The sequence below is a fragment of the Ahaetulla prasina genome, chromosome 7, assembly GCF_028640845.1.
Source record: "Ahaetulla prasina isolate Xishuangbanna chromosome 7, ASM2864084v1, whole genome shotgun sequence".
Lineage (NCBI taxonomy): Eukaryota > Metazoa > Chordata > Lepidosauria > Squamata > Colubridae > Ahaetulla > Ahaetulla prasina.
Genome location: NC_080545.1, coordinates 31,026,775 through 31,052,328, shown reverse-complemented (window position 1 = coordinate 31,052,328; position 25,554 = coordinate 31,026,775). Strand labels below are relative to the sequence as shown.

General features: G+C 38.9%; 1 protein-coding gene across 1 annotated transcript in view; it reads left to right on the top strand.

Moving 5' to 3' along the window:
• Positions 1-22,934: 22,934 nt before the first annotated feature.
• Positions 22,935-25,554, top strand: part of CFTR (CF transmembrane conductance regulator) — a 147,601-nt gene continuing 144,981 nt past the window's right edge. Inside the window, exon 1 of the mRNA XM_058191460.1 lies at positions 22,935-23,031. Coding sequence (XP_058047443.1) covers positions 22,979-23,031 — 53 coding nt within the window. The 5' untranslated portion in view covers positions 22,935-22,978. The remainder of the gene's footprint in view (positions 23,032-25,554) is intronic.

Sequence of the window (25,554 nt, the reverse complement as noted above, 5' to 3'; positions counted from 1 at the left end):
GGAAATGATGGAAAATAGAATGGGAGAGGGGAGGAATGTTTAAGATGTGAATAGGATGATTATGGTTAATTTTTGGAATTGATTTGTTTAGGATATAAATTATAGGATTTGTGTTATTTGCTATTTGTATGGTATAAATCTATCGGATGATATTACTCAATTGTGAAGGTTGGAAAGTGAAATTTATGAATTTAGATAATGTGGATGTAATGATTTTAACTGTTTACTGTTATATTGTGGATGTAGTTTAAATGATTATTTGCTTGATATTTGATTGATGGAGTAGTATTGGAAGATTGAATATTAAATTTTATGACAATTGAAGAAATATATAAGTGATGAAAACCTGAATTTGAGAAGCTGGATTGTAATTTAAGAAATGGACTTATGAAACTTGAAGGAATATACAAGTGGGGGGGGGAAATAAATAAAAAAAATTGAACTTTAGAAGATGGACTAATTTTTAAAATGGACATTAAATGTTATGGCAATTGTAAGAAGAATGGACATTAAATGTTATGGCAATTGAAGAAATATATAAGTGACAAAAATTTGAGTTCGAGAAGATGGACTGTAATTTGAGAAACAGACTTATGAAATTTGAAGGAATATACAAGTGGGGAAAGGGGGAAAAAAATTGAATTTGAGAAGATGGATTAATTTAAAAAAAAAAAGGACTGTAAGAAGAAGTAATACGTGAAGTTGGTATTGTTTCTTTTCTTTTCTTTTATTATTCTTTCCTATCTTCTTATTTTTATTGTGTGGGGATTTATAGTTTTAAATTTTCTCTAAGGTGGGAAGGTATGTATATTTTGTATACTCTAGCTTGTGATTGGTGGTTATAATACCCGGTATTTGCTCTGGGAAGTCCGGGGGGAAGGGGAGGGCGGGGAGGGGAGGGAAAATGAATCAACAAGTGATGCATGGACTGATTATTAATGTACAGTAATCTTAGAAGATATTAATTTAAAAAATTTAAAATGATATTGGGGATGCTCGACTGCCATTTCAAGAAAAGGAGAGAGGAGTAGAAGGAGGGAAGAAAGTAGATAGGAAAGTGCAGAGAAGGAGGAGGGGAATAAGAGGGTGAGATAGGGTGGAAGAAGGGAGGAGTGGAGAAGGAGAGGAAGTAGTAAAGTGAAGGGGATGAAGGATAAGGGAAAGTTGTAGAGGGTAGAGAGGGAAGTTGTGTAGCAAGGAAGTGGCAGTTGGGCAGGCCTGAATTAGTAATAAATAAAAATTAATGATTAATGATGGATAATAGATTGTATATATATATGATGTTGAAAAATGGAAATAAAAATTATTTACATAAAAAACAAAGAAAGATTGTAAAATGGGGCAAAACTCACTTAACAAATGCCTTGCTTAGCACCAGAAATTTTGAGGCCAATTTTGGTTGTAAGTGGAGAACTACCTGTATTCTTTGAGAATAGTCGTTCCTTTGTGCGCACTGTGGGTGTGTGGGATTGCAACTACTAGTATTTCCAACTAATAATTCTTGAAGTTGAAGGACAAGTCAGGGGAGGCCTTAGAGTGATCTTGATGTTTTGTCCTTAAAGTTTCATTGACTGTACAGTGTTCATTAGAAAAATTAATCATTACTGAAATGAGAAGACTGTCCAACAACTTACTGATAGGCAAAGTATTGAACTATAAATCACTGGGCTGTTTGTCCTGCAAACAAGTTTGCAGAATCACCATACTGAAATGTAAGGGTGTGGGAAGAAAAGAACAAATTCCTGCTTTGTTCTTGTACTTTATTTGAATATGTCTGTTGTTATGCAGAACACAGGTGTTTTAAATGATTTTTTTCAGAAAGGAAGCCTGCATTAATAGGTCTTTTGAAAACTGCTTGCTATATAAATATTAGTAAGTAAAATTTGCATTGTAAGATTGCTAAATGGTGAGGTGGGAGTAAAATAGATATAAAATACAAACAGTATACTGTAGTGGAGATCTTGCCCTATTATCTGGGAATGATCCAGTTGGCCCTAAAGAAGTGGACAGGACCCTTGCTGCTGTCTGCCAGTACCTGTCAGTTAGATCCGTGTCCCTCCTGGATGATGACTGGTGGGTGGGTCCAGACAGTGATTGATACATTTCCGAATGCTTTTAAGCAAGTCCTGATTCGCCCCTTCCTTAAAAAACCAAAACATTCCACCTGTCTGGATAATTTTCATCCAGTTTACAACCTCCCATTCTTAGGGAAGGTTGTGGAAAAGGTGGTGGCCTGGCAGCAGGTCCTGGATGAAACAGATTATCTGGACCCCTTTCAGTCAGGATTCAGGCCTGGTTATGGGACAGAAACGGCATTGGTCACACTTGTTGATGATCTCTGGCAAAAGTGAGATGGGGTAGTGCAACCATTGTCATCTTCTTGATATCTCAACGGCTTTTGCTGTCATCGACATGGTATCCTTTTGATCTGGCTGCAGGGGCTGGGGCTGGGTGGCACAGTTCTGTGCTGATTCAGCTCCATTTTCTTTGGCAGCTCCCAATTGATTTTGATAAGGAGTGAGAGGTCCAGCCCTTGGCTGCTATTCTGTAGTATTCTGCAGGGCCTGGTACTTTCTCTACTCGTTTTCAACATCTATGTGAAACCGCTGGGTGAGAACATCCGTCACCATGGATTGAGGTATATATTGTATTCTGATGATACCCAACTCTATATTTCCACTCTTGTTGACCCAAGTGAAGATGTGGCTGTTGCTTCGCGGTGCCTGGAAGCTGTGAGGGTCTGATGGGGATAACAGGCTTCCACTGAACTCTGGTAATACCAAATAGCTTTGGATATGCAGGGCTCTGGGATCTGGAGACTTCGTCATCTTTGATTGTAGATGGGTGACATTGCCCAAAAAAGATCCAGTCCACAACTTGGGGGTTCTTCTGGACTTGCGATTCCTGTTCGAGGAAGGCAGCTGTGGCTAGGAGAGTTTTTGTACAACTTTGTATTATGCTCCACTTGCAGCCTTTCTTGGACCAGGATTCCCTACACTCAGTCATTTAGTCCCTAGTCATCTCATGACTGGACTATTGTATTGCGCTCTGCATGGGGCTACCCTTGAAGATCATTTGGAAGCTACAGCTGGTACAGATTGTGGCAGCGTAGATAGTTTTGGGGGCTCCAAGAATGGTCTCTGTAGAATCACACTGCTCTCCAAGCTGCAATGGCTATCAATCTGCTTCCAGGTGCAATTCAAAGTGTTGGTGATCATCTTTAAAACCATGGCATGGTTCCAGGTTGCTTGAGTGACCGTCTGGGATTGGCCCATACCACCCCACTGGGATTGACCCATACCACTTGGTCCGCAGAGGAGGCATGCTGCAGATCCCCTTAGCCCAGTTATTCTGGATAGTGGAATCGGGAGGAGGGCCTTCTCTGTTATTCCTCCTGTCCTCTGGGACATCTTGCCTCCCCCCAATAAGAGGTTGGCCCCAACCCTCTTATCTTTTCATAAGGGCCTAAAGACTTGGCTTTGCCAGTTGGCTTAGGACTCCAGTGTGGAACAATGCAATGGAGTTGGTCTGAGTAATAATAGATCCCACCTCCCACCCATTATGCCCCCTGCCCTCCCCTTGTGTCTGTGGTTTTAATGTTTGATTTTAACTTTTATGTTTTAACTTAGATATAACTGTAAGCCACCTAGAGTTACCCTATGGTAAGATGGATGGCCAATAAATTTTATAAATAAATGAATAAATTAAACAAGTATAAAAGCAAGTTATCATTTTGAAGACTAAACTAAACTAAGGCATGAAATCATTTCCTACTATGCTCTGATCCAAAGAATAGTCATTTCCCCAAGATAATATTTTAATTACAGAGACGTTTATTGTTATCGTTAATGGAGCTTTCCTCTGAAAACAAGCTTCCAAGAAGGGACTTCCTTTAATACTAGCAACATTAAAAAAAAAAGAATTTTCTTACCAGATTTGTTGAAATCCTTTCAAATAAAATTGATAGGTTTCAGAAATAAACACACACTGAATATTAAATACAGACACCTGGAAGTAAAAAAAAAAGGAATTCAGAAATAGGACCAACCTTATGCTATTTGCATTTTTTAAAAGAACAGGACAAATTTTTAAAGAAAATCACATAAGGGTTTGGCCCTGTGCAGGTAAATATGGGTCTCTCTTTAGGCTGGAAGTTGGTATGCTGAGAGACTAGAATAGGAAATATGAAGAACTAGTTCCTCTATTATCCTTTGTCTGTAGAACACAATATAGACAAAATGGTTATTTGGTACTTGTCTGTCATCTCTCATAGCCTCAGGAAGGGCTCATTTCAAAGTGCTTTGATGTCAACTGCAATCTTTCCATATTAAATTAACTTTGGAACTTTCCCAAAATGAACCCTATTTTTCTGTGCTCTTTGAAGGTTTCTTCATAAGCACAGAAGTATGTAGAATTTATCCCAGTGACAACTAGCAAGGGAATCCTTGTAGTGTGCTATACAGGAAACCTGTTTGCCCTGTTTTGTTTTTTTCCTGGTGAATTTATGCAGGATTTGGTAGCCAGGGTTTTGCATCCTAATTGCAGAAACTGCAGATACCAGCAAACTTATTAATTTAGGCCCTTATATTTTCAGACTGTGACTGTTAACAACTCCTGTTCACATTTAAGGAATGCTTAGAGCACAATGAGTGACATTCTGTTCTAGGCTGCCCTCCAAAGAATGGTGTAACTCATTTTCTGGGTCTGGTGGGGCTTTGGGACTGGGTTTTCTTGAATAGTAAGGTAAGATTATTTTGAAACTACCAGGAACCTTCAAAAGGATTTTTGCAGAATCATGAAACTAAGTAGAAATAGTTTTAAGCGAAAGAGAAATACATAGCACAAAATGTTGTGTGAAATAAAACATTAAAAATGTTTTATAACAATTTCCTTGTATAGGTGGAGGCTCTAGAATTGCAGTCTGAAAAGTTGACAGAATTTGGATCAAAACCAAAACTTGAAAAGCAGCAGAAAATATGCTGAAAAGAATGACGTTATTATGCTCTGACAATTCATTGTCAGAGACTACTAAGGTATAATGTCTTAGCTGACAGTTTACTTGACTGTTCATCAGCCAAAGTATCTGATAAAGAAAAACTAGTTGTTATTCAAAGAGCTGTAAAATGTTGTAAGATCTTTTACCTATGACAGTTTACCAAGTGAAGAAATATAGCAGGAAATTGATTTAACCAATATGATCCTTATTATTGTGATGCTAAGGCTGTATTGGCTTAACATCTCCCCTTACTTTTTTAATTCTCATATTTAAAAATACTATATATCCCTGATTTATGTAGAAAAACAATATCATGCTGGCACACAGTATAGAATAAAAGACAGTGCCACTAACTTGTGGGAATTCCTCATCAGGCAAAAGAGCTATCTAATCCAGCATTCTGTTTTCAAAACCAAATAAACATTAAGCTTACCAGTCTTTCTTCTTCCAATCAAATTTTCAGATATACTGGTAGTTATACCTACATCATGACAAGTGGCCAGTGGTATTTTTTGCCTTCCCTCGGTTTTTAAGTTTCTTTTTTACTGTGCAAGATATATATCCCCCAAGCTTTATTTGTTTTAATTTATTTATTATAGCCTTAAACCCTCTGTTATCTCGCCACCTAAATTTGGCAATTGTTGAAAAGTCACAGTATAGTTTTTGACTATTTTGAGTTGTAGAAAACCTACAGTAAAGTGTAAGCACATTTTTTTAAAGAAAAGGCAAATCCAAATATCTTCTTCAAAACCATAGGGAAAAAAGGGTCTAGGACAGTGATGGCTAACCTTATTGCCATTGTGTGCCGGCGGGTCGGAGGGGGGCGCGTGCACGCATGCCCACACCCATAATTCTATGCACCCCATGCATGTGCGCACAACCCCCCCGCTCCCCCTGCTCCTGGCACATGATGGCCCGGTAGGCCCATTTTTCTCTCTCACCTGGCTCCAGAGCCGTCCTCCAGAGACTGAAAATGGCCCATTTGCCAACTTCTGGTGGGACCAAAAGGCCCATTTCATGTTATCCCCAGCCTCCAGGGCTTCTCTAGGAGTTTGGGGAGGGCAAAAATGGCCTCCACCCCCCCAGAGGTCCTCTGGATGACAGAAACGGCCCATTTGCCAAAGGTGGGACCTCATGGCAGCAGTGTATGAAAATGGGACATGCCTGGCTGCTACACTGCTTGCCCAATTCACCATTGCCAGCCAAATGGCCAAAACTCCAAAAACCCTAGAGCTCAGTGCGGTGGCAGTGGTGGCAGCAAGATGTATGTGAAAATGGTAAGCCCCTGGCCTCTAACGCACTGCGTTCTGCCCAGCTGCTTGCTTGCCCAGCCACCCAGGTCTCATTCTGGCTATTTGCAGCATCAAATTGGCTGTGTAATAATAATAATAATAATAATAATAATAATAATAATAATAATAATAATAATAATAATAATAATAATAATAATAATAATAATAATAATAATAATAATAATAATAATAATAATAATAATAATATTTTAATTTGTATACCGCCCTTCTCCCGAAGGACTCAGGGCGGTTCAGTTGTCCTACGATAACTTGGCAGCGATGAGTTAGCAGAGGTCACTTGGTGATAGCAAGCTGGCCATGCAGAACTGGCTGCCCTGATCTGGCCATACCAAGTTGTCCCATTCTTGGAAAAAAATGCTGAAAATAGTGGACCCATTTTGCAGAACTCTCAGTTTCAATCAGTGAAAACTTTGCTGTTCCCCAAATTTAAATGTGACATCAATCATCAGACTTTATCTGTACCTGACGTACCGAATAGTAACTTAAGTTCATATTTATCACTACAGATAGAGGAAAATAGGGAATCAAAAGAAAAATGAAAAAGTAAGGCAAACATTTACAAACTTAACATTTGCAGATTCAAAGTAGTGTCTGTCTTGTAGATTAAATGGGTACTGGGTGGAAGAGTGAATTTACCATGTCCTCTCTATAGTTCACGCATCTGCCAACATTTACATTAGGTTTGAAGATAAAATATTGAGACAAAAAGTATTGGAACCATGTTTGTAAATAAGAACTTTAAGTTTGTAAAATCAAGATCTTCATTCATGAACAATTAAAGCAAAGAACACCATGTGATGGGTACAACTAAACAAAATAAATCTAATTGCTTTTATATAAGAATGTAATCAGAAAACATTACACATAGTAGACTTATCCAATGTATCATTTGGAATAATAGAGTAAATTAGTATTGTATAATGTTTTTTTTTCTTTCCTGTCTGGCACCAGAGAACAATATATCCCTACATACTTTGTGTATATGTGAATCTGTAAGGGTCATATTATAGTTCTATATGATGAAAAATACATAAGAATATGCATAGAAATAAAATCCATTGAATTGAGTGGGAATTATATTTCAGCAATCTGAAGTGGTCATATAGTCATTTAGTATGGAGTAAATGGTTAATTTTCTTTACATTCATGTAGTTATTCTTTAACCAGAGGTGAAATGCTCCTGATTCGGTCCGGTCTTTGGTTGTTCGGGTTTTCTCCCGTGTAAAATTGGAAGTGTCTTGGCGACGTTTCGACAAAGTCTCATTCGTCATCTTCAGGCTTCAGCTTCGTGCTTCTGGGAGCAATGTGTGATCGCAGCTGTTTCTTCCTTTTAACTGCTAGTGGGGGTTTGAACTGATTGGGTGGGAGCTTGGCTGTGCTCTGATTGGATGGGGTTTTTTCTGTGCTCTGATTGGCTGGGGGTGTGTCCTGTGTTGGTGGGGGCTTGGTCGTGCTCAGTCTAGTCTGTGCTGCAGGGGGATTTGAGCTGGTGACCTGCATAGCTGCTGTTTGGCTTTGTGGTCGTGCTACATCTTCATAGTGGGTGTCAGTCTGCTGCATGAATGGATTGGAGGGGTTTGAAATGGCTAATGTTGCAGCTGCGGTCTGGCTTCTGGTCCTTGGTCATGCTTTATGATCAGTGTGGGTTTGGGTCTGCTTTCTGGGTGGATGTGCGGTGGTGACATCCTGTGTGGACCTTGTGAGTGTGGGTCCAAGACAGAGAACAAGAAAACGGCACAGCCCTCCTCCCATATATAAAAGGCACCACAGACAGAATCAGCAAGATCCTCCACAAACACAACATCAAGACAGCATTCTGCACAAACAGAAAAATATCCACCATCCTAAGAAACCCCAAAGACAAAATTGAGTTAGAAAATCAAGGAGTATATGAAATCCCATGCCCCACCTGCCCCACCACATACATTGGACAAACCAACAGAAGAATAAGTGCACGCATTGAAGAACACAAGAACTCATTCAAAAAAGAGGAACCAACTTCTTCCCTGGTCCAACACTTTAAAGTCACAGGACATGATATTGACTTTAAAAAGACCAGAACTATCGCCAAAACTGAACACTTTAACAACAGAATAATCAGAGAAGCCATTGAGATAGAAAAACGCCCACAGAGCATGAACAAACGAGATGACACCTCCCGCCTACCAGCCATTTGGAAACCTGCCCTTATTGACAAACGAGTCCCTAACACGAGGAATGACACCAGACCCACACTCACAAGGTCCACACAGGATGTCACCACCGCACATCCACCCAGGAGCTGAAGGTTTTGAAAGAGATTCTTCCCAAGATGTTAAGGGATAGAAAGGACTTTACATTTTTTACACAAGAACTTAAGAAATACCAGATTCAATTTAGATGGGAGGTTCCAGTTGGTTTGACAGTGTATTATCAAGGAAGGAGATATCGTATTGATACAGTGCTTAAGGCCAAAGATTTTCTTTCCACCGTGCTGAAACTTGAAGTAGAAATAATAGAAAAAAGAATTCAAGAGACTCAAATGGGTGTGGAAGCTGAGGTGATTCCAGTGATGTTACCATCTGAGGAACAACCACAAGAACAAAGACTGACGAGGGGAGCCCTTAAGCGTAAAGAAAAGGAGCAACAAACTCAAAGTAAAGTTCAGGATTCTGCTACAGAAGCGGTGGGAGGAGCACGGCCGAAGATACGGGAGGACGATCTTCAGCTGATCGCTCAAAAGCTTCAGCAGGCCAGTAATGGCAAATAAAATCTTGACCTGGAATGTCAATGGTTTGAATTCAGCTCAGAAGAGAAGAAAAATATTTCATTATTTGAAACAATTTAGAAATGATGTAATTTGCTTACAAGAAACGCATATTAAACTATCAGATCAAAAGTACTTAATAAACTCAAAGTTAGGTAAACATTTTGTTGCTTCTGCTTTGGACAAAAAACATGGCATAGTGGTTTATTTGAGAAAAGATATACCAGCCAAGTTAATAGAGGCAGATATTCACGGAAGATATATTGCTATTGAACTTACAATAGAAACAAAAAAGACCCTTTTGTTTGGTATATATGCACCCAATCAGCAACAAGAAAAATTTTATAGACTGTTGTATGATAAGTTGATTCTATGGGATTATAAATCATGTATTATATTGGGAGATTGGAATGGAGTAATAGATACACAAAAGGACAAGAGAACTTTTTCTAAGAAGATACCTGCACATGCAAAGCTGCCTAAATCCTTTTTTGACATGATAGAAGATTTTGAGTTGAGAGATGTATGGAGACTGCGGAATTTGGAGGAAAGAGACTATACTTTTTTCTCTGATAGGCATCAATCCTTCTCACGTATTGATTTTATTTTAATTTCTAACGACTTGCTTTTTAAGGTGAAGAAAACTAAGATATTTCCAAGATGTTTGTCTGATCATAGTCCTGTTTGGATGGAATTGCAATATGGAAAAGAAGGTAGAAGAACTTGGAGATTAAATGAAAATTTGTTTAGATATCAGGATAATGTAAATCAATGTAAAAAGCAGATGAAAGAATTTTTTGATTATAATTTGAATAACGAAACATCGATAGAAATGGTTTGGGACGCCAGTAAAGCTTTTATGAGAGGTGTATTAATATATATTAATAATAGACAGAGAAATAAGCAACAAAGACAGCGTAGGTATTTAGAAGAGGAAATTTATAAGAAACAACAATTATTAATACATAACCCGCATGATCAAAAACTTAAAGATGCAATAAAGTTATTACAGAATCAATTTAATATGATAATAGCTGATCAGGTGGCAACAAATATACAATATGCCAAAAATAATACTTTTTGTAATGCAAATAGACCTGGTAGATGGTTAGCATGTACCTTAAGGAAAAGACAAAAACAACGTACTATAGAAAAAATAGAATATAAAGGTAAAGAGAGATACCAACAGGATAAAATTAAAAAAGCTTTTTTAGAATATTATACAAATTTATATCTTAAAGATAATATATTGAATAGGGATATTGATAATTATTTGAAGGAATATAAGGTTAAAAATTTAACTTTAGAACAAACGGATGAACTGAATCGGCCTATAACTTCTGAAGAAATTATTTTGGTAATTAAACAATTAAAATGGGAAAACTCCTGGTACGGATGGGCTTACAGTTAGTTATTATAGGAATTTACAGGATGAGATGTTAGGTCCACTTAAGGAATTATTTAATCAGATACAAATAGGAGAATTCTCATGGAGAACCTCTTTTATTTCATTGATACCAAAAGAGGAACAGGATTGTTCTAAACCTGGGAACTATAGGCCAATCTCGCTTTTAAATAATGATTATAAGATTTTTGTTAAAATAATAGCTAATAGATTAATGTTGATTTTGCAGTGAAGAATTCATAATGATCAATCTGGATTTATAAAAGGGAGACAGATGAGGAATAATGTTAGGCAGATTGTTAATTTACTGGAGTATTTAGAAAAGAAAAATTTTATTCCAGCAGCATTTATTTTTCTTGATGCAGAGAAAGCTTTTGATTGATTGCATTGGGATTTTTTAATTTAAATTAATAGAAAAGATGCAATTTGGAGATGGTTTTACAAGAATAATTAGGGCAATTTATGGAGAGCAAACAGCACAGATTATAATTAATGGTAGCTTAACAGAACCTTTTAAGATTGGGAAAGGAACAAGACAGGGATGTCCTTTATCACCATTATTGTTTATTCTAACTCTAGAGCCATTATTGGATAAAATACGAGAAGTAAAGGAGATAGAGGGAATTAAAGTTAGACAACATGAATATAAGCTGAGAGCTTTTGCAGATGACCTGGTGATTACTTTAACAAACCCTATAAACTCTAGTAAATCTTTGTTGGAAATAATTGATCAATATGGGAAGGTTTCAGGGTTTAAGGTAAATCAGAAAAAGACAAAAGTGATAATAAAAAATATGGCCAGACAACAGAAAGAAAAATTAGAGGAAATAACAGGATTTGAAATTGTAAAGAAGGTTAAATACTTAGGGGTCTATATTACATTGTCAAATGTGAAATTGTATAAGAATAACTATGAGGTTTTATGGCAAAACGTTCAGAAGGAGTTGATTGTTTGGAAAAAATCACAATTATCTTTGCTGGGGAGAATAGCTGCTATTAAAATGAATGTTTTACCTAGATTTTTATTCCTCTTTCAGATGATACCAATAATTAAGAAAGATAAGAATCTTGAGGAATGGCAGAAGGGAATTAATAAATTTATATGGGAAGGTAAAAAAGCTAGGGTTACAATGAAAATAATTCAAGATTCCCGGGAAAGGGGAGGTTTAAAAATGCCCAATTTTAAATTATACTATGAAGCAGCTGCTCTCTCTGTAATAAGTGATTGGTTTAATTTAACGGAGGAAAGAATTTTGAATATAGAAGGTTATGACTTGCTATATGGATGGCATGCATATTTAATTTATGACAAAAAAGTGGATAAGGCCTTTAAAAATCATGTGTTAAGATCTGCTCTTCTGTGTTTGGAAAAATACTCTTACAAACTAAATTATAAGGTTCCTATATGGGCAAGTCCTAGACATACAATAGAGAATATAAATATAGAACAGAATCAGGAAATGATTACATATAAAGATCTTTTGTATACTGAAAGAGGTAATTTGCAATTAAAATCTCTGCACGTACTACAAGAAGAAGGAAAAATTATACTTGGTTTCAATTTGAGCAACTACGTGCTAGATGGAAGGAAGATCAGAAAATTGGTATAGAGCAGAAGGAGGGAAATTTGGTAAAGCAAATTAGAAATCAGTCTCAGGAGCATATAAAGAGATTGTATAATGTGTTACTTGAAATAGATTCTGAAAGGGACTTGGTAAAGGACTGTATGATAAAGTGGGCACAAAATTTTCAGGAGCCAATATTATTGGAAACTTGGGAAAAAATTTGGGTTAGAAATGTTAAATTCACGCAGGCACAGAATTTGAGGGAAAATTTTTATAAAATGTTTTATAGATGGCACTTAGATCCTAAGAAATTATGTACCCAGATATGCAAGCAAAATGTTGGAGATGCAATTGTGATGATGCTACATATTTTCATATTTGGTGGACTTGTAAGGATATAAAGGCCTTTTGGATAAAAATTTGGTGGATTTTACAAAATGTTTTGAAAAAGAAGATAAAGTTCCTGCCGCAATTTTTTTTGTTGGGAATTATTATGGACTGTACAGTAATTGAGACTAAATTGATTTTAAATCTAATAACAGCAGCAAGATTACTAATAGGACAATACTGGAAGAAAAAATAAGTACCTACAATAGAAGAATGGATATTGAAAGTTGCCAGTTTGGCTGAGATGGCGAAGATATCAGCCTTTTTGAAAGACAATACGCAAGAAAGATACTTAAAGGAATGGAAAAAATGGATTGACTATATTCAAAGTAGATATCAGACTAAGAGTTATCAGACTGTTTTTGAATGATTATGATGTATTATTTTTGTTTGTTTTCGGGAAGTTAGGAATTGATGATTGTAGGGTATAATTAAGTTGGGACGAAAATTTTTAGCATATGTTTGTTTTATTTTAACTATACCTTGTGCTCGTTGGAAGTCGGGGAGAGGGGGTTGTGAAGGGAGGGGAGGGAGGTGGGGGAAAGGGGAAAATTTATGTAAAACTTTTGAATAAAAAAAAGAGAAGAAGGAGGATTATAATTTGTATTAGGAAAAATTTAGCGTATGATTGTTTTTCTTTTGAACTATACCTTGTGTTTTTCTGGGAAGTCGGGGGAAGGAGGAGGGTGGTTTTGGAGGGGAGGGGAGGGATGGAGTGGGAGGAGGGGAGGGGTGAAAATTTTGTAAAAACTTTTTCAATTAAAAAAATGCTTTTAAAAAGTAAAAAAAAGGCTCCAACAATCACAGCTGTGGCACGCGATCATCAGAATCTTTATTTAATTTTAAATGCATCTTTTCACCTGAATAGGTGTATGGTGCACACATGCGCAACCAGTGAACCGATAGTAAACCGGTTCAGATTTCACCACTGTGTTTAACCCAGAGGAGTTGAAAAGGAGAGAATAGATACAGACTTTATAGGGAGATTTATGAACCCTTTGTTATATATTTGTCTGAAATGGTATAGGACTGTGATGGCGAATCTATGGTATGCGTGCCAGAGGTGGCATGCAGTGCCCTCTCTGTGGGCATGTGAGCCATCGCCCCAGCTCAACACCACCGAGCATGCGCTCACACCTCCCGCTGGCCAGCTGATCTTTGGGTCTCTGCCACACATGCGCAGGATGCGGGGTGCATGTGGGGGGACCGTGCACATGTGTGGGGTGCATGCACAGGGCCGTCCACACATACAGGGGGTTAGGGTGCTTCAGGGATGGAGATGGGAAGATTGTCTTTTTCTTTTGTTCCCCCCTCTCTTGTATATTCTGATTATCCGAGACACCAATTTAATGGTTTAATTAGCTATTACTGTTATAATGGTAACAGGTCTGTTAAACTGCTGGCCTGTAGGCTGGGTACGTCACGCGCAGGCCTCGTCCATCCCAGTTCTGCAAAGGCAAAAAACATTGCAATACATCACGATCCAGCCCGTGACATGATGGAGTTTGTCATCCATGCCTTATTAGATGCAGGGACATGGTATTTGTTCAGGAAGTCTACAGATCACCTTTTCCCATAGCCATTTGTTTAAATATTTGTAATCCTAGAATCTTTTATTAGCTTTTATAATTTCCTGTTATTTTAGGAAGATTCATTCTGTTCCAGGTAAGGGCCTCTGGTGGCTTACCAGACTAAGTCTGTCTGTTATTAACACAGCTGCTTGCAATTACTGCAAGTTCAAGTCCCACCAGGCCCAAGGTTGACTCAGCCTTCCATCCTTTATAAGGTAGGTAAAATGAGGACCCAGATTGTTGGGGGCAATAAAGTTGACTTTGTATATAATATACAAATGGATGAAGACTATTGCTTAACACAGTGTAAGCCGCCCTGAATCTTCGGAGAAGGCGGGATATAAATTCAAATTTTTAAAAAAAGATTATTTATGTGTACGTTTGTGTGCGTGTGTGCGTGTGTGCATACATTTATAAGTATGTCATGTATATGTGCAACTTTGTATACACACATACCCATACACACACAAAAACCTTCAGAGAAATAGAGGTAATCCTCAATGTATAACCACTTGTTTAACAACTGTTTGAAGTTATGATGAAAAAAACTTGGCTTATACACTTAATATCGCAGCATCTCATGGTGACATGATGAAAAGACAGGCAATTGGCATGTATTTAAAACAGTTGCCGTGTGCTGGAGTAATACGTTCACTATTTATAGTCTTCCCAGGAGACTTCTCACAAACAAAGTCAATAGGGAAGCCAGATTCTTTTAATGACCCCCACAAAAAGGGTTGTAAGATTCACTTAATAACTACATTGCTTAAAAGCAGAATTTCCAGTCCCAGTTGGTTGTAGGAAGGATATAGATCTTTTAAATAAAAAATGAATCAATTTCCCCATAAGAAGATAAAAAATGTACCTGCCAAATAACCTATGATTTCAGGATCAATGTACTTTAATGTCGATAGGTGTGTTCAGCTACGAATTATCTTAATCTTGTAGTTTCAAAGTAAACAAGTCTGGTTTTTTTTTTAAAAAATAATAAATTTGGAGATATAAACCTTCAAGTTTCATAAGCCTCTTGATTTTCTGTTTGTTGAACGTCTGCTGTCAATATGTACTTCTAGTAAATGTTTCTAACTTTAACGCAATGTATACAAAGCACTTTAAAGGGTGAGATTCTTGTTGATCATTGGCATTCTGGCTTAGTTCAGTGTAATATTTGTTTTGCAGCTGTCTTTCGCAGTACTCTTTTCAAATTTGGGTATCATCCTCTTTGTAAACAATTTAGTAGTCTATGTGGACAGATTACCTATGTAGAATCTCAAATCTGTGCTCTCCAAGCAGAAATTAGGTGCCCAATTCAGCCATTCCACTCTACTGAGCTACCGTGCCATCAGTCCCCTCTACCACAAAGATCCTGCAGGAGAAGGGCAGTATGGACAACCATAGGATCTGGCAGGGTGAGAGCTGTGAACCATAAACACAAAGCTTTTGCAGTGTCCCAGTGTAACAGATATAGTGCCCTTGCTGACCTTAATAGGGACACTAAAGTGACAGGTCAAGATAGTTGTAATACTGATAACTCAAACAAGCAGGGGATCATGGTCCGAGATGAAGAACTTACTTTGGAAAGGGGAAAGTGTGAATCAGGTATTACACATCGGTCACACAAGAAGAGCACGGTATCCAAAAAGAGAAGTCACCTGATTGGTGATTCAATTGTAAGGGATGTAAATTTAGGAAAGGAAAATCCAACAGGTTCCTAACAACCCTAGCAGACAACTTTGTTTCCCAAAACGTAGAGAAGGAAACAAGGGGATCAGTGATATTGGATTTAATTGTCACTAACAGAGATGAAATGATAGAAGGTATTGAAGCTACAGAACCTTGGGGGCAAGTGATCACGCAATATTGGAATTCAACATTATGCAAATACAAGTAGTAGAACAAAGTCAAACTAGAGTCTTGGACTTCAAGAAAGCTAATTTCAATAAACTTGGAGCTTGAGAAGGATTCCATGGATGAGAATCCTCAAGGGGAAAGCAACTCAAGAAGCTTGGGAAATTCTGAAAAGTGAGATTATAAAAGCCCAGTCTAGCACAATACCAATGAAGAAGAAAAATAATAGATCTCAAAAGAAACCAGCATGGATGCATAAAGAACTATCTGACAAATTGAAAGACAAAAAGGACAAGTATAAAAAGTGGAAAGAGGGGCAAATAACTAAGGCAGAATATCAGCAAATAGCCCGAGCCTGTAAAGATAAAGTGAGGAAAGCTAAGGCTCCCAATGAACAAAGGCTAGCGACAGAAGTAAAAAATAACAAAAAAAGCTTCTTCCAACATGTTACAAACAACAAAAAAGTCAAGAAAACAATTGGCCCATTGCTGGGAGAAAGTGGCAAGATGACAAGCAACAGGGAGAAAGTAGATCTACTTAACTCATTTTTTGCATCTGTCTTTACACAAAAGGAAAAAAACAATCCAACTATCAAAAACAGCACCACAATAAACAGATTAGGAACACAAGTTAAAAAAGGGGAAAAATGGTAAGTGAAAACTCGTCTACCCTAGATAAGTTCAAATCACCAGGACCAGATGGATTACACCCCAAGGTTCTTAAGGAACTGGCAGACAAGATCTCAGAACCACTGAACTATATCTTTCAAAGATCCTGGAGCACAGGGGAACTGCCAGAGGACTGGAAAAGAGCTGATGTAGTTCCCATCTTCAAGAAAGAAAAAGAAAAACAGATCCAGGAAACTAATAGATCTATCAGCCTAACCTCAATACCAGGGAAGATTCTGGAAAATATAAGCAACAAATCACTGGACACCTAGAACCAAACAAAGTAATAACCAAAAGTCAACATGGGTTTGTCAAAAACAGATCATGCCAGACTAATCTTATTGCATTCTTTGACAAAGTGACAAAATTAGTGTGGGCCAGAGGAATGCTATCGATATAATTTACTTGGACTTCAGTAAAGCATTTGATAAAGTAGACCATAATTGTCGTGTTCCACTCCTCCTCTGACAGCTGGGTCAGGGAAATCCGAATCAGGCTTGCCTCTGCAGCTCTGCCCAAAGTCCTAGCAAAGTCCTCAGAGCAGGCAGGAGACCAGAAAGTGACTTCAGCAAGATAAGTTCGACTTTGCCTGACTCAGAGACTGCCAGAAAGCAGATCCTTTATATAGGCCATGGGGTGTGGCTCCATGACTCAGCACTCATTAAGGCCTGCCCCTCCCTTCCTTCTGTTGCCTCCGCCTATCCAGTCTTCTGATGCGAGGGTCACTCCAATCAGCAGCTGTTGGAAATAAACTTTCCTCAGACTCACATGCTGTGGAGGAGGGGGAGGGGTCTAGCTGTTCCGTTTGCCTGGGCATGGAGCCAGGGCTGGGGCCGGGGGTTGCTCCTTCCTCTGCAGCCTGCTTGGGCATGGAGCCAGGGCTGGGACCGGGAGGTGCCCCCTCCTCTTCAGCATGTCTGGGCATGGAGCCAGGACTGGGGCCGGGAGGCATACATTCCTCCATGTTCAGGAGCAGATAAGAAGGCCCCGGCTGCTGTGAGAGCGGGCAAGACACAACAATAATCTACTACTAGATAAAGTAAAAAAATGTGGGTTAGACAGCACCACCACCAGATGGATTCGTAACTGGTTGACCAACCGCATTCAACGTATAGTCCTCAATGGAACTACATCCACATGGAGGGAAGTATGCAGTGGAGTACCCCAAGGCTCTATTTTAGGCCCAGTACTCTTCAACATCTTCATCAATGACTTGGACAAGGGGATAGATGGGGAACTCATCAAATTTGCAGATGACATCAAGCTGGCAGGAATAGCCAACACTCCAAAAGATAGACTCAAGATACAGAAGGATCTTGACAGACTTGAACATTGGGCGCTATCTAACAAAATGAAATTCAACAGTGAAAAAAGTAAGGTTCTACATTTAGGGGGGAAAAAATGCACAGGTACCATAAATGTGGTCCCTTGCTGAATAGTAGTAACTGTGAGAGGGATCTTGGAGTCCTAGTGGACAACCATTTAGATATGAGCCAGCAGTGTGCAGCAGCTGCCAAAAAAGCCAACAGAGTCCTGGGCTGCATAAACAGAGGGATAGAATCAAGAACACGTGAAATGTTAATACCACTTTATAATGCCTTGGTAAGGCCACACTTGGAATATTGCATTCAGTTTTGGTCGCCACAATGTAAAAAAGATGTGGAGACTCTAGAAAGAGTACAGAGAAGAGCAACAAAGATGATTAGGGGACTGGAGGCTAAAACATATGCAGGAACTTGGTATGTCTAGTTTAATGAAAAGAAGGACTAGGAGACATGATAGCAGTGTTCCAATATCTCAGAGGTTGCCACAAAGAAGAGGGAGTCAAACTATTCTCCAAAGCACCTGAGGGTAGAACAAGAAGCAATGGATGGAAACTCATCAAGGTGAGAAGCAACTTAGAACTAAGGAGAAATTTCCTGACAGTTAGAACAATTAATCAGTGGAACAACTTGCCTGCAGAAGTTGTGAATGCTCCAACACTGGAAATTTTTAAGAAAATGTTGGATAACCATTTGTCTGAAATGGTGTAAGATTTCCTTCTTGGGCAGGGGGTTGGACTAGAAGACCTCCAAGGTCCCTTCCAACTCTGTTACTATTATTATTATATCCAGATTATTAGTGTTCTCTTGATTTAAGCCAAGAATTTGGTTTAATCATATGAACAAAGATAACATTTTCTTCAAAATCAAGTTTTTCATAAAATGTGCATAGAAAGCACAAGGGAGTAGTTTTCTGTGTTGACTGGCCTTGTATTTATGATTAAAGGTAAAGGTAAAAGTTTCCCCTTTCTAGTCATGGCTGGCTCTAGGAAGTAGTACTCATCTCTGTTTTCTAGCCAAGGGAGTCAGTGTTGTCCAAAGACATTTCCATGGTCATGTGACCAGCATGAATATACACCGAGGTGCAGTTACCTTCCCATTGATGTACCTATTTATCTACTTAAGTTTGCATGCTTTTGACAAGTAAGAAGACATCACCTCATCACACAGTGATTGGGTGTTGAATCCAGACAGTCAGGTCTCCAGGTGACAAACTCAGTGTCTTTAATTGCTGGGCCTTCATGCCCCCTCCTCCCCATTATGATTAAATATTTCAAAATAAACCAAGATATAATCCATCAAACTATAGTTTAAATCTATTGGTGATTCTGTTTTAGCACACCCAACCACATGACAAGATTCAACTCTAATTTAAGCAGTTTATCTGCCCTTTATAAAAGAGGAACTAATAGTAGATTCAATTTACATACAGTGGATTTGCATAGTTTATTATACAAGTTTTTATAATTGAATTGGTGTTGATCGAAGTCATTCTAGCAACTAAAAAGGTATATTTTGAACCACTAGAAAAATGCTTTTAAAAAAATGTTATTCTTAGAAATAATTGCTTATTATTGTGTTCAATATTTTTCTTCATATAAAGATGGGCAGCTCGTGATATTCAGACAAATAATTCTGTCTGATTGCTAGGACTTACTTAAGATCTCTTTTTTGTTGTTGCTAGAAATAAAAATTGCCATCAAGGGTCTTTAGTAGCTGTAATCCACTTGTTTTATTGATCAGGAAGATCAAATATGTTATTTCTCTCATTCCCAATGCAGTTGTAAGTTCTATTTTTGTTTGAAATTAATTATTATTGATCGGGAATTGGAAGTATAACAGTAAATACCCTGAAACTACTCTGCATTATTGTAGTGTAATAATAGAATATATCTATATATGTGTGTGTGTATAGTATTAATTTTTTAATGTCAGTTATAATGACATAAAATAAAATAAAATTAATGCTTTTAGTTTTTAACTTATTTATAGTGCAATATAGTCCTGCACATTATTCAGAAATATTCATACATATATGTATGTATATATGCCAAGAAATGCTTGGCGTATTCTTGCTGTTTATGGCACACCATCATATGGATTAAGAGTTTAAAACTTGTGGGAAGGCAGATCTTCACTCAGAAATGAAAACAAATGTCTTTGTTTTTCTGAATTCCTTTCTCAGTTTATTCAGTAATATATTTCTGCTATTACTTTCCTGGTCTCACTTGTTTCCATTCTGAGAGATCATTGTTTTGATGTTGACTGAAAGTCATAATAGATTATTACTGATCCGACTTAACCAAGAGTAGTTCATTGAAGTGAAATAGTGCAGGCAAAGAAAAATCTACTGTATGTATCTTGGTGGATTAGAAGCTACTTAGCCACAGCATGATGTAGCTGGGGGAAAAAAAGTCAATACAATCCTAGCCTACATAAATTCTATGACAGTGCTGAAATCAAGAAAAGTCATTATTCCTTTCTACTCTGCATTTGTCAAATCATTCAGAATATTGCCTTCAGTTCTAGCCACTGTTAATCAGGAGTGTGTCCAAAAGACTGCAAGGAAAGTTGGAGGTATTGGTTAAGTTCAGTCAGACAGAAGACTATGCAGAAGTCTTCAAAGATCTTTCAGAAGATAGAATTAAGAAAGACAGCAGGACATTTCCTAACTATAAAAGGTGTTCAATAATGGTAGAAACTGCCTTAAAAAGTGGTGAACTCTTCTTTGCTGTGTTTAAAAGGAGGTTGGATGACCATCAGTTGGAATGTCACAGTACTGGATTTCTGCTTTGCTTAGATTATCCGTATCTCTTGCAACTCTCCCATCTTTTATTCTTTGATCTCTGGTTACTGGAATTGGACAAGGAGGATGAGGTAGAACAGGGCTGTTTAAAAAAAAGATGGTTGCGATGAATAAAATATATGGCAGTTTGCTTTAGAAAGTGGATAGATACTGACTACAATTTTGTTGGTTATACCTTAAGAGAAGTACTTTCTATGCATACCCAACCTTCCTGTTCATTACCAGAGTAATTCCTATCCAGTTGCAATGGTAGTCTATGTATTCCGGTGAGCCATGGTTTTCCTCTACCTGGGCTGAGCTTGACCTTTCCAGGATCCCCTGACCAGGCTCAAAGCTCATATGTACTTGTCTCCCACTTCGTGGTCCAGCCCAAGCCTCATACATACCAGATTACTTACCTCCCATTGGATTCACTATTCCTACCATTCATTAGCTCATACATAATAAATCATCTAAATTATCCTTTTCTTATGCTACCATGAGTTACTTCTCTGAGGTCTTCAGCACTGATCTGATTGTATAATATGCTACCCATAGCTCTTGTGTGTCCGATGTAGCAAAATAATTGATGTCCAGGTATTCGTATAGCTGGATAAGCAACTTGATATATGAGAACGGGAGTAGCAAAATCACACCCAAGATTGCATAACATAACATATACCTACTAGCCATTGGATACGCAGTGTTATCATACAGTTGAAGACCATATCATAATGTGAATTGGCCATGCATGTGTGCCACTGAAGGATACTTAGGCCATATATTCCTTGCAGATAATAAAGTTCTGTGTGTTTTAGCATTTTTATAGGGGCTGGTAGCAAATCACTATGAAGCCTGCAGACTCTCTGCCTTTGACCACTTATTTCCAAAAAACCAATCAGTTCTACAAGAGACTTCTTGGATGCTGGCAGTGGCTCCCTTCAGATGCAAAGCAATCCTTTACCCTTCCCTGCAATGCTAGCCAAAGAGACTGTTCTCTGTCCACCTACCCCACCCAGGGAAATAATGCTCAGGAACCATGCATCATTTCATACCCAGTTGATAGAGCACTTTTTTAAAATGTTCTCACAGAGTAAAATTAACTGCCTTGCAAAAAACAAAGTGAACAGGGAATGGGTGGGATAATAGAGAAGGCTCTCTTGTCAGTTGGCTGAATGTTTGCTTGCCTGTTTAATGTGCTGATGAAGATGCCTGGTGTCATTCAGAGCAAACATTCCAAGCAAGGGTTTGATCAACTGGTGTGGGAAGACAAAAATGTGCCCTATTCTCACCTCATTATGTAACAAAAGTAAGGACTTTACTATTATAAAACTAGCTGCCACTGTAAATTTTAGTGGAGTGACTATAAGGAAATGGATGTGATGAGAACCTTTGCATCACACAAACAAAAACATAGAAGTTCAAAAGAAGCACAGTTGCTCCAGGACCATAAGTCCCCTCCAACAAGCTACATTCATGCCACGCATTTAACAGGATAGATGACTGGATCAGTTTTCTCGGTTCGGACACAGGTCGAACCGTACACGAAATAAACGGGCTGCTGCTCCTCATAACAGTTTTTTAAAACAAAAAGCCAAAATTAACACTAGCTCAACATAGCATAACGCGCTAATGCTCCAGTAAATTCAAAATCCAGCCGCTAAGCGAGAAAGGGTGGCACTTGAAACTTCATGAAAAAAACCCAGGTGCCAGGCGCATAAGCGCGTCTAGGAAGACGCCGCGCCATCTCCAATCGGGGATACGTTCTTTATTGCTACTGCTGGACAAGTTTTAGTCAAAGTCTTGATATTTAGTACACGGCCGAGATCCCAGTCCTGTTTGCAGCACAACTCCAGGAAGCCTCGTTTAATCTGAAACGAGGCGCTTTCTGAAGACGGCGGGCTGCCAGCTATCCCGCGGAGGGAAGCAACCACCGGCGGAAACGTTCAGGGAATCCGATTCCTCTTTCGAGGCTGCGGTGAACGCTAAGCAAGGCTGAAAGGAAAGACGGAGGAAGACGGACGAGGGAACAGCGGCTTCTTCGCGCGGAGTAAGGGTGGAGAGAAGCACCTTGCGCTAGGAGCGCCTTTTGGAGCGCGCGACGAGAGCGGGGCGTTTGCGTTGTCCCGGGCGTGAAGCGGAGGGCCGGCTTATGAAGCCGGGCCGACTTGCAGAGGCGGGGTGAGGGGCAGGAGAAAGAGGGAGGCGGTGACCTCCGAGTCGGATAAGGTAGGAGACAGCGGTGCAAACTGTGGTTTGTCCCGCTTTTATGGGGGGAAGGCGAGACTCTCAACGGCGCGGTTAGCTAAAGGAAACCCGTCCCTCCTTTTTCCTTCGCTTGCTGCGCCCAGCAGCCCCGCCGGTGGGGAGCCATGCAGAGATCCCCTCTGGAGAAGGCGAACGTTTTCTCCAAACTGTTTTTCAGGTGAGCCGCCGGGCCGCACGTGCTACTGGCTGGGTGGGTGGGAGGGAGGGAGAGAAATGCAAACCAGCGAAAGCGGATAGTTGGCCGGGAACGGGAGTGCGAGGCTGAGCTCTGAGCGCCTGCCGGAGGGTGCCGTTTGCGCGTAGAAATCGGCATGTCCTTTCAGGAGGTTGGAAGGACGGTGGGAGAGGCGAGCCTCAGGACAGCGCTTATTTTGATTGGGAAAAGGGTGCTCTTATGGTTGTTCTCCTCCTGCTGTAAATCGTTCGTAACCATCCTGTAGCCCGAGGGTATTAATGATTGGAGTCAAATGGAAAGCCCTGCAGGGAGGCCCCCTCCCGTCCTCTCCTGCTTGGATTTCTCTCGCGCAAATACCATCGCGCACAGCTGCCTGAGATGCCAGTAATTAGCCCTGAAAACAGTTGGCAAAGGAAAAGGGAAATGCTGGGTAGTTCCAGGAGGGAGAGGAGGAGGAGGAGGACTCCCCCCCCCGCCCGCCCTCTGTACTTTTTCCCCCTCCTTTGTACACTTTTGTCCCCGCGCCGGTCACAGAGCGCTCCTTTGAATCCCCGCCAACGCTTCCTCATCTCAGCTGCGAGGCTTATAAATTTCGCCCCGAAGCCAGGGAAATCGATTTAAAGCAGATCACTCAAGTAACCTTTGGCAGGCAAAATGCCCTCGTGCCGCCTTCCGATGGGAGAGAAAGCGTGGGGGTGGGGGAGAAAACTCTTCCTGAGGATGGTTTGCTCGTGAAGCAGGATTTATAAGCAACTGTGTAGTTAAAGTTCCTAACACTGTCCAGGGAGAAGCGGGCAATAGCCTCTAGGAGATACTGCTAAGCCTTTAAAAAACGTGAGCTCAGAGTAATCAATGTTGAATGCAACTAATACAACTAATGAAGAATTATATAATAACAATTATTAACTAGGGTTTATTAATAAATTACCATATTTCTCAATAATATGCTAGCTTCCATTATAGTTTTCTTATATCATAAAGCCAAAGGTGGAGTGCTGGGGTTTTCCCTATAATTTATGCTGTAACTAAAATCAGATCTGCTGAATTTCATCAAGACCATAATCTTCAGAGGGGAGGAGACATTGTGGTCTGGTGTTTAAGGTCTTGGACTGTCACTGAGAGACCCACCTTCTAACTTACTGTCAGTCTTGGAAGTGCTCTAGATTATCTATGGGAAGTCATTCTCTTTAGCCCAACCTATATCACAGATTTATAAAGGAAATAGTATGAAGTATTATGTGTATTATTTGAGTTCATGATTGAAAAGGCAGGATATAAATGTAACAGGCAAATAAATAAAAATGATGGCCCATGCAATACTGGGTACCCCCTTTAGTCTTCCATGCCTGTTTTCAGAACCAACACAAACTGTATAGACTATATGATGGAGAAAGAGAGAAGTATGTGATTTTCATTTATCCAGAAACATGGATTCAGGATGGGCAAAACACAATTGTATATTACCCTTTTAATTTAAGAGTTGATGTCCATACATCACTTTGGGTTTGCATACATCATTTTGGATTTGCATACTGTACATCATTTTAAAACAGGATTGAAGAAACACAATAAGGCTAAGATAACTATATGCTACATTTTATATGGGAGACAGTACGTTACTTAAAATGCTTTTAAAGCTGCCTATAGGTTTCATTGATACTGGGTTGGATGAGATTCTGGGTTGAAACAACAGGCTCTTATTACATTCAGATAATTTTTAGTCATTTTCAGCTTTCTTCTTTGCATGTAAGTGCAGAGACAAAGACAGCTTTGCTTCATTTTGATCTGCTAAGAAATATCTGGTCTGTCCATAGATATCAGGTTCAAGGTAGGGATTTTCTGTAGGTAGAAAAGATACAGAAAGTGACATAAGGACACACTTAACCGGTAACAATTTTATTAATTTAAAACAACTATAATCTATAGGCTATTGTCTATAATTCTGTACCCACAAAGTTGGGATATCTACTCTACACAGCCACATTGAAGGGAAGAGATAATTGATCTTGCTTTTTGCTTTATGAACAATAGATTAAATATAGCTAAAATATCTTCTTAATATGTATATTGGGATATAGTTTAAGATGGAGAATATTTAACCCTCTGCCACAACTTCTTGATTTAACCCTCTCCCACATCTTCTCTTCCACTATATGCAAACAGAATGGAAGAAAGACATTCAATTGTTATGAATATATAGCAGGTATGCTGAATTATCTTAAGGACAAAAAAAGAAAGATATGCTAATGTGATGTTAATAAATTTTCCATTTTTGACCAATATATGACTTAGTATCCAGCTTTCAACATTTTACTTCTTCATAGTCTGAATTTCAGCAATCCTGTGGAATATTTTTTTAAAAAACATGTAATTAGTAAATGTGCATGCAAGTACTAAAAGTACTATGTAGAAGTGTATTATATTAGAAAGCATAACTTGCACAAAATGCATATATTTAGAAAAGTTTGTACGAGGGGAAATGAAAACGAACTTTTTTATTGATTT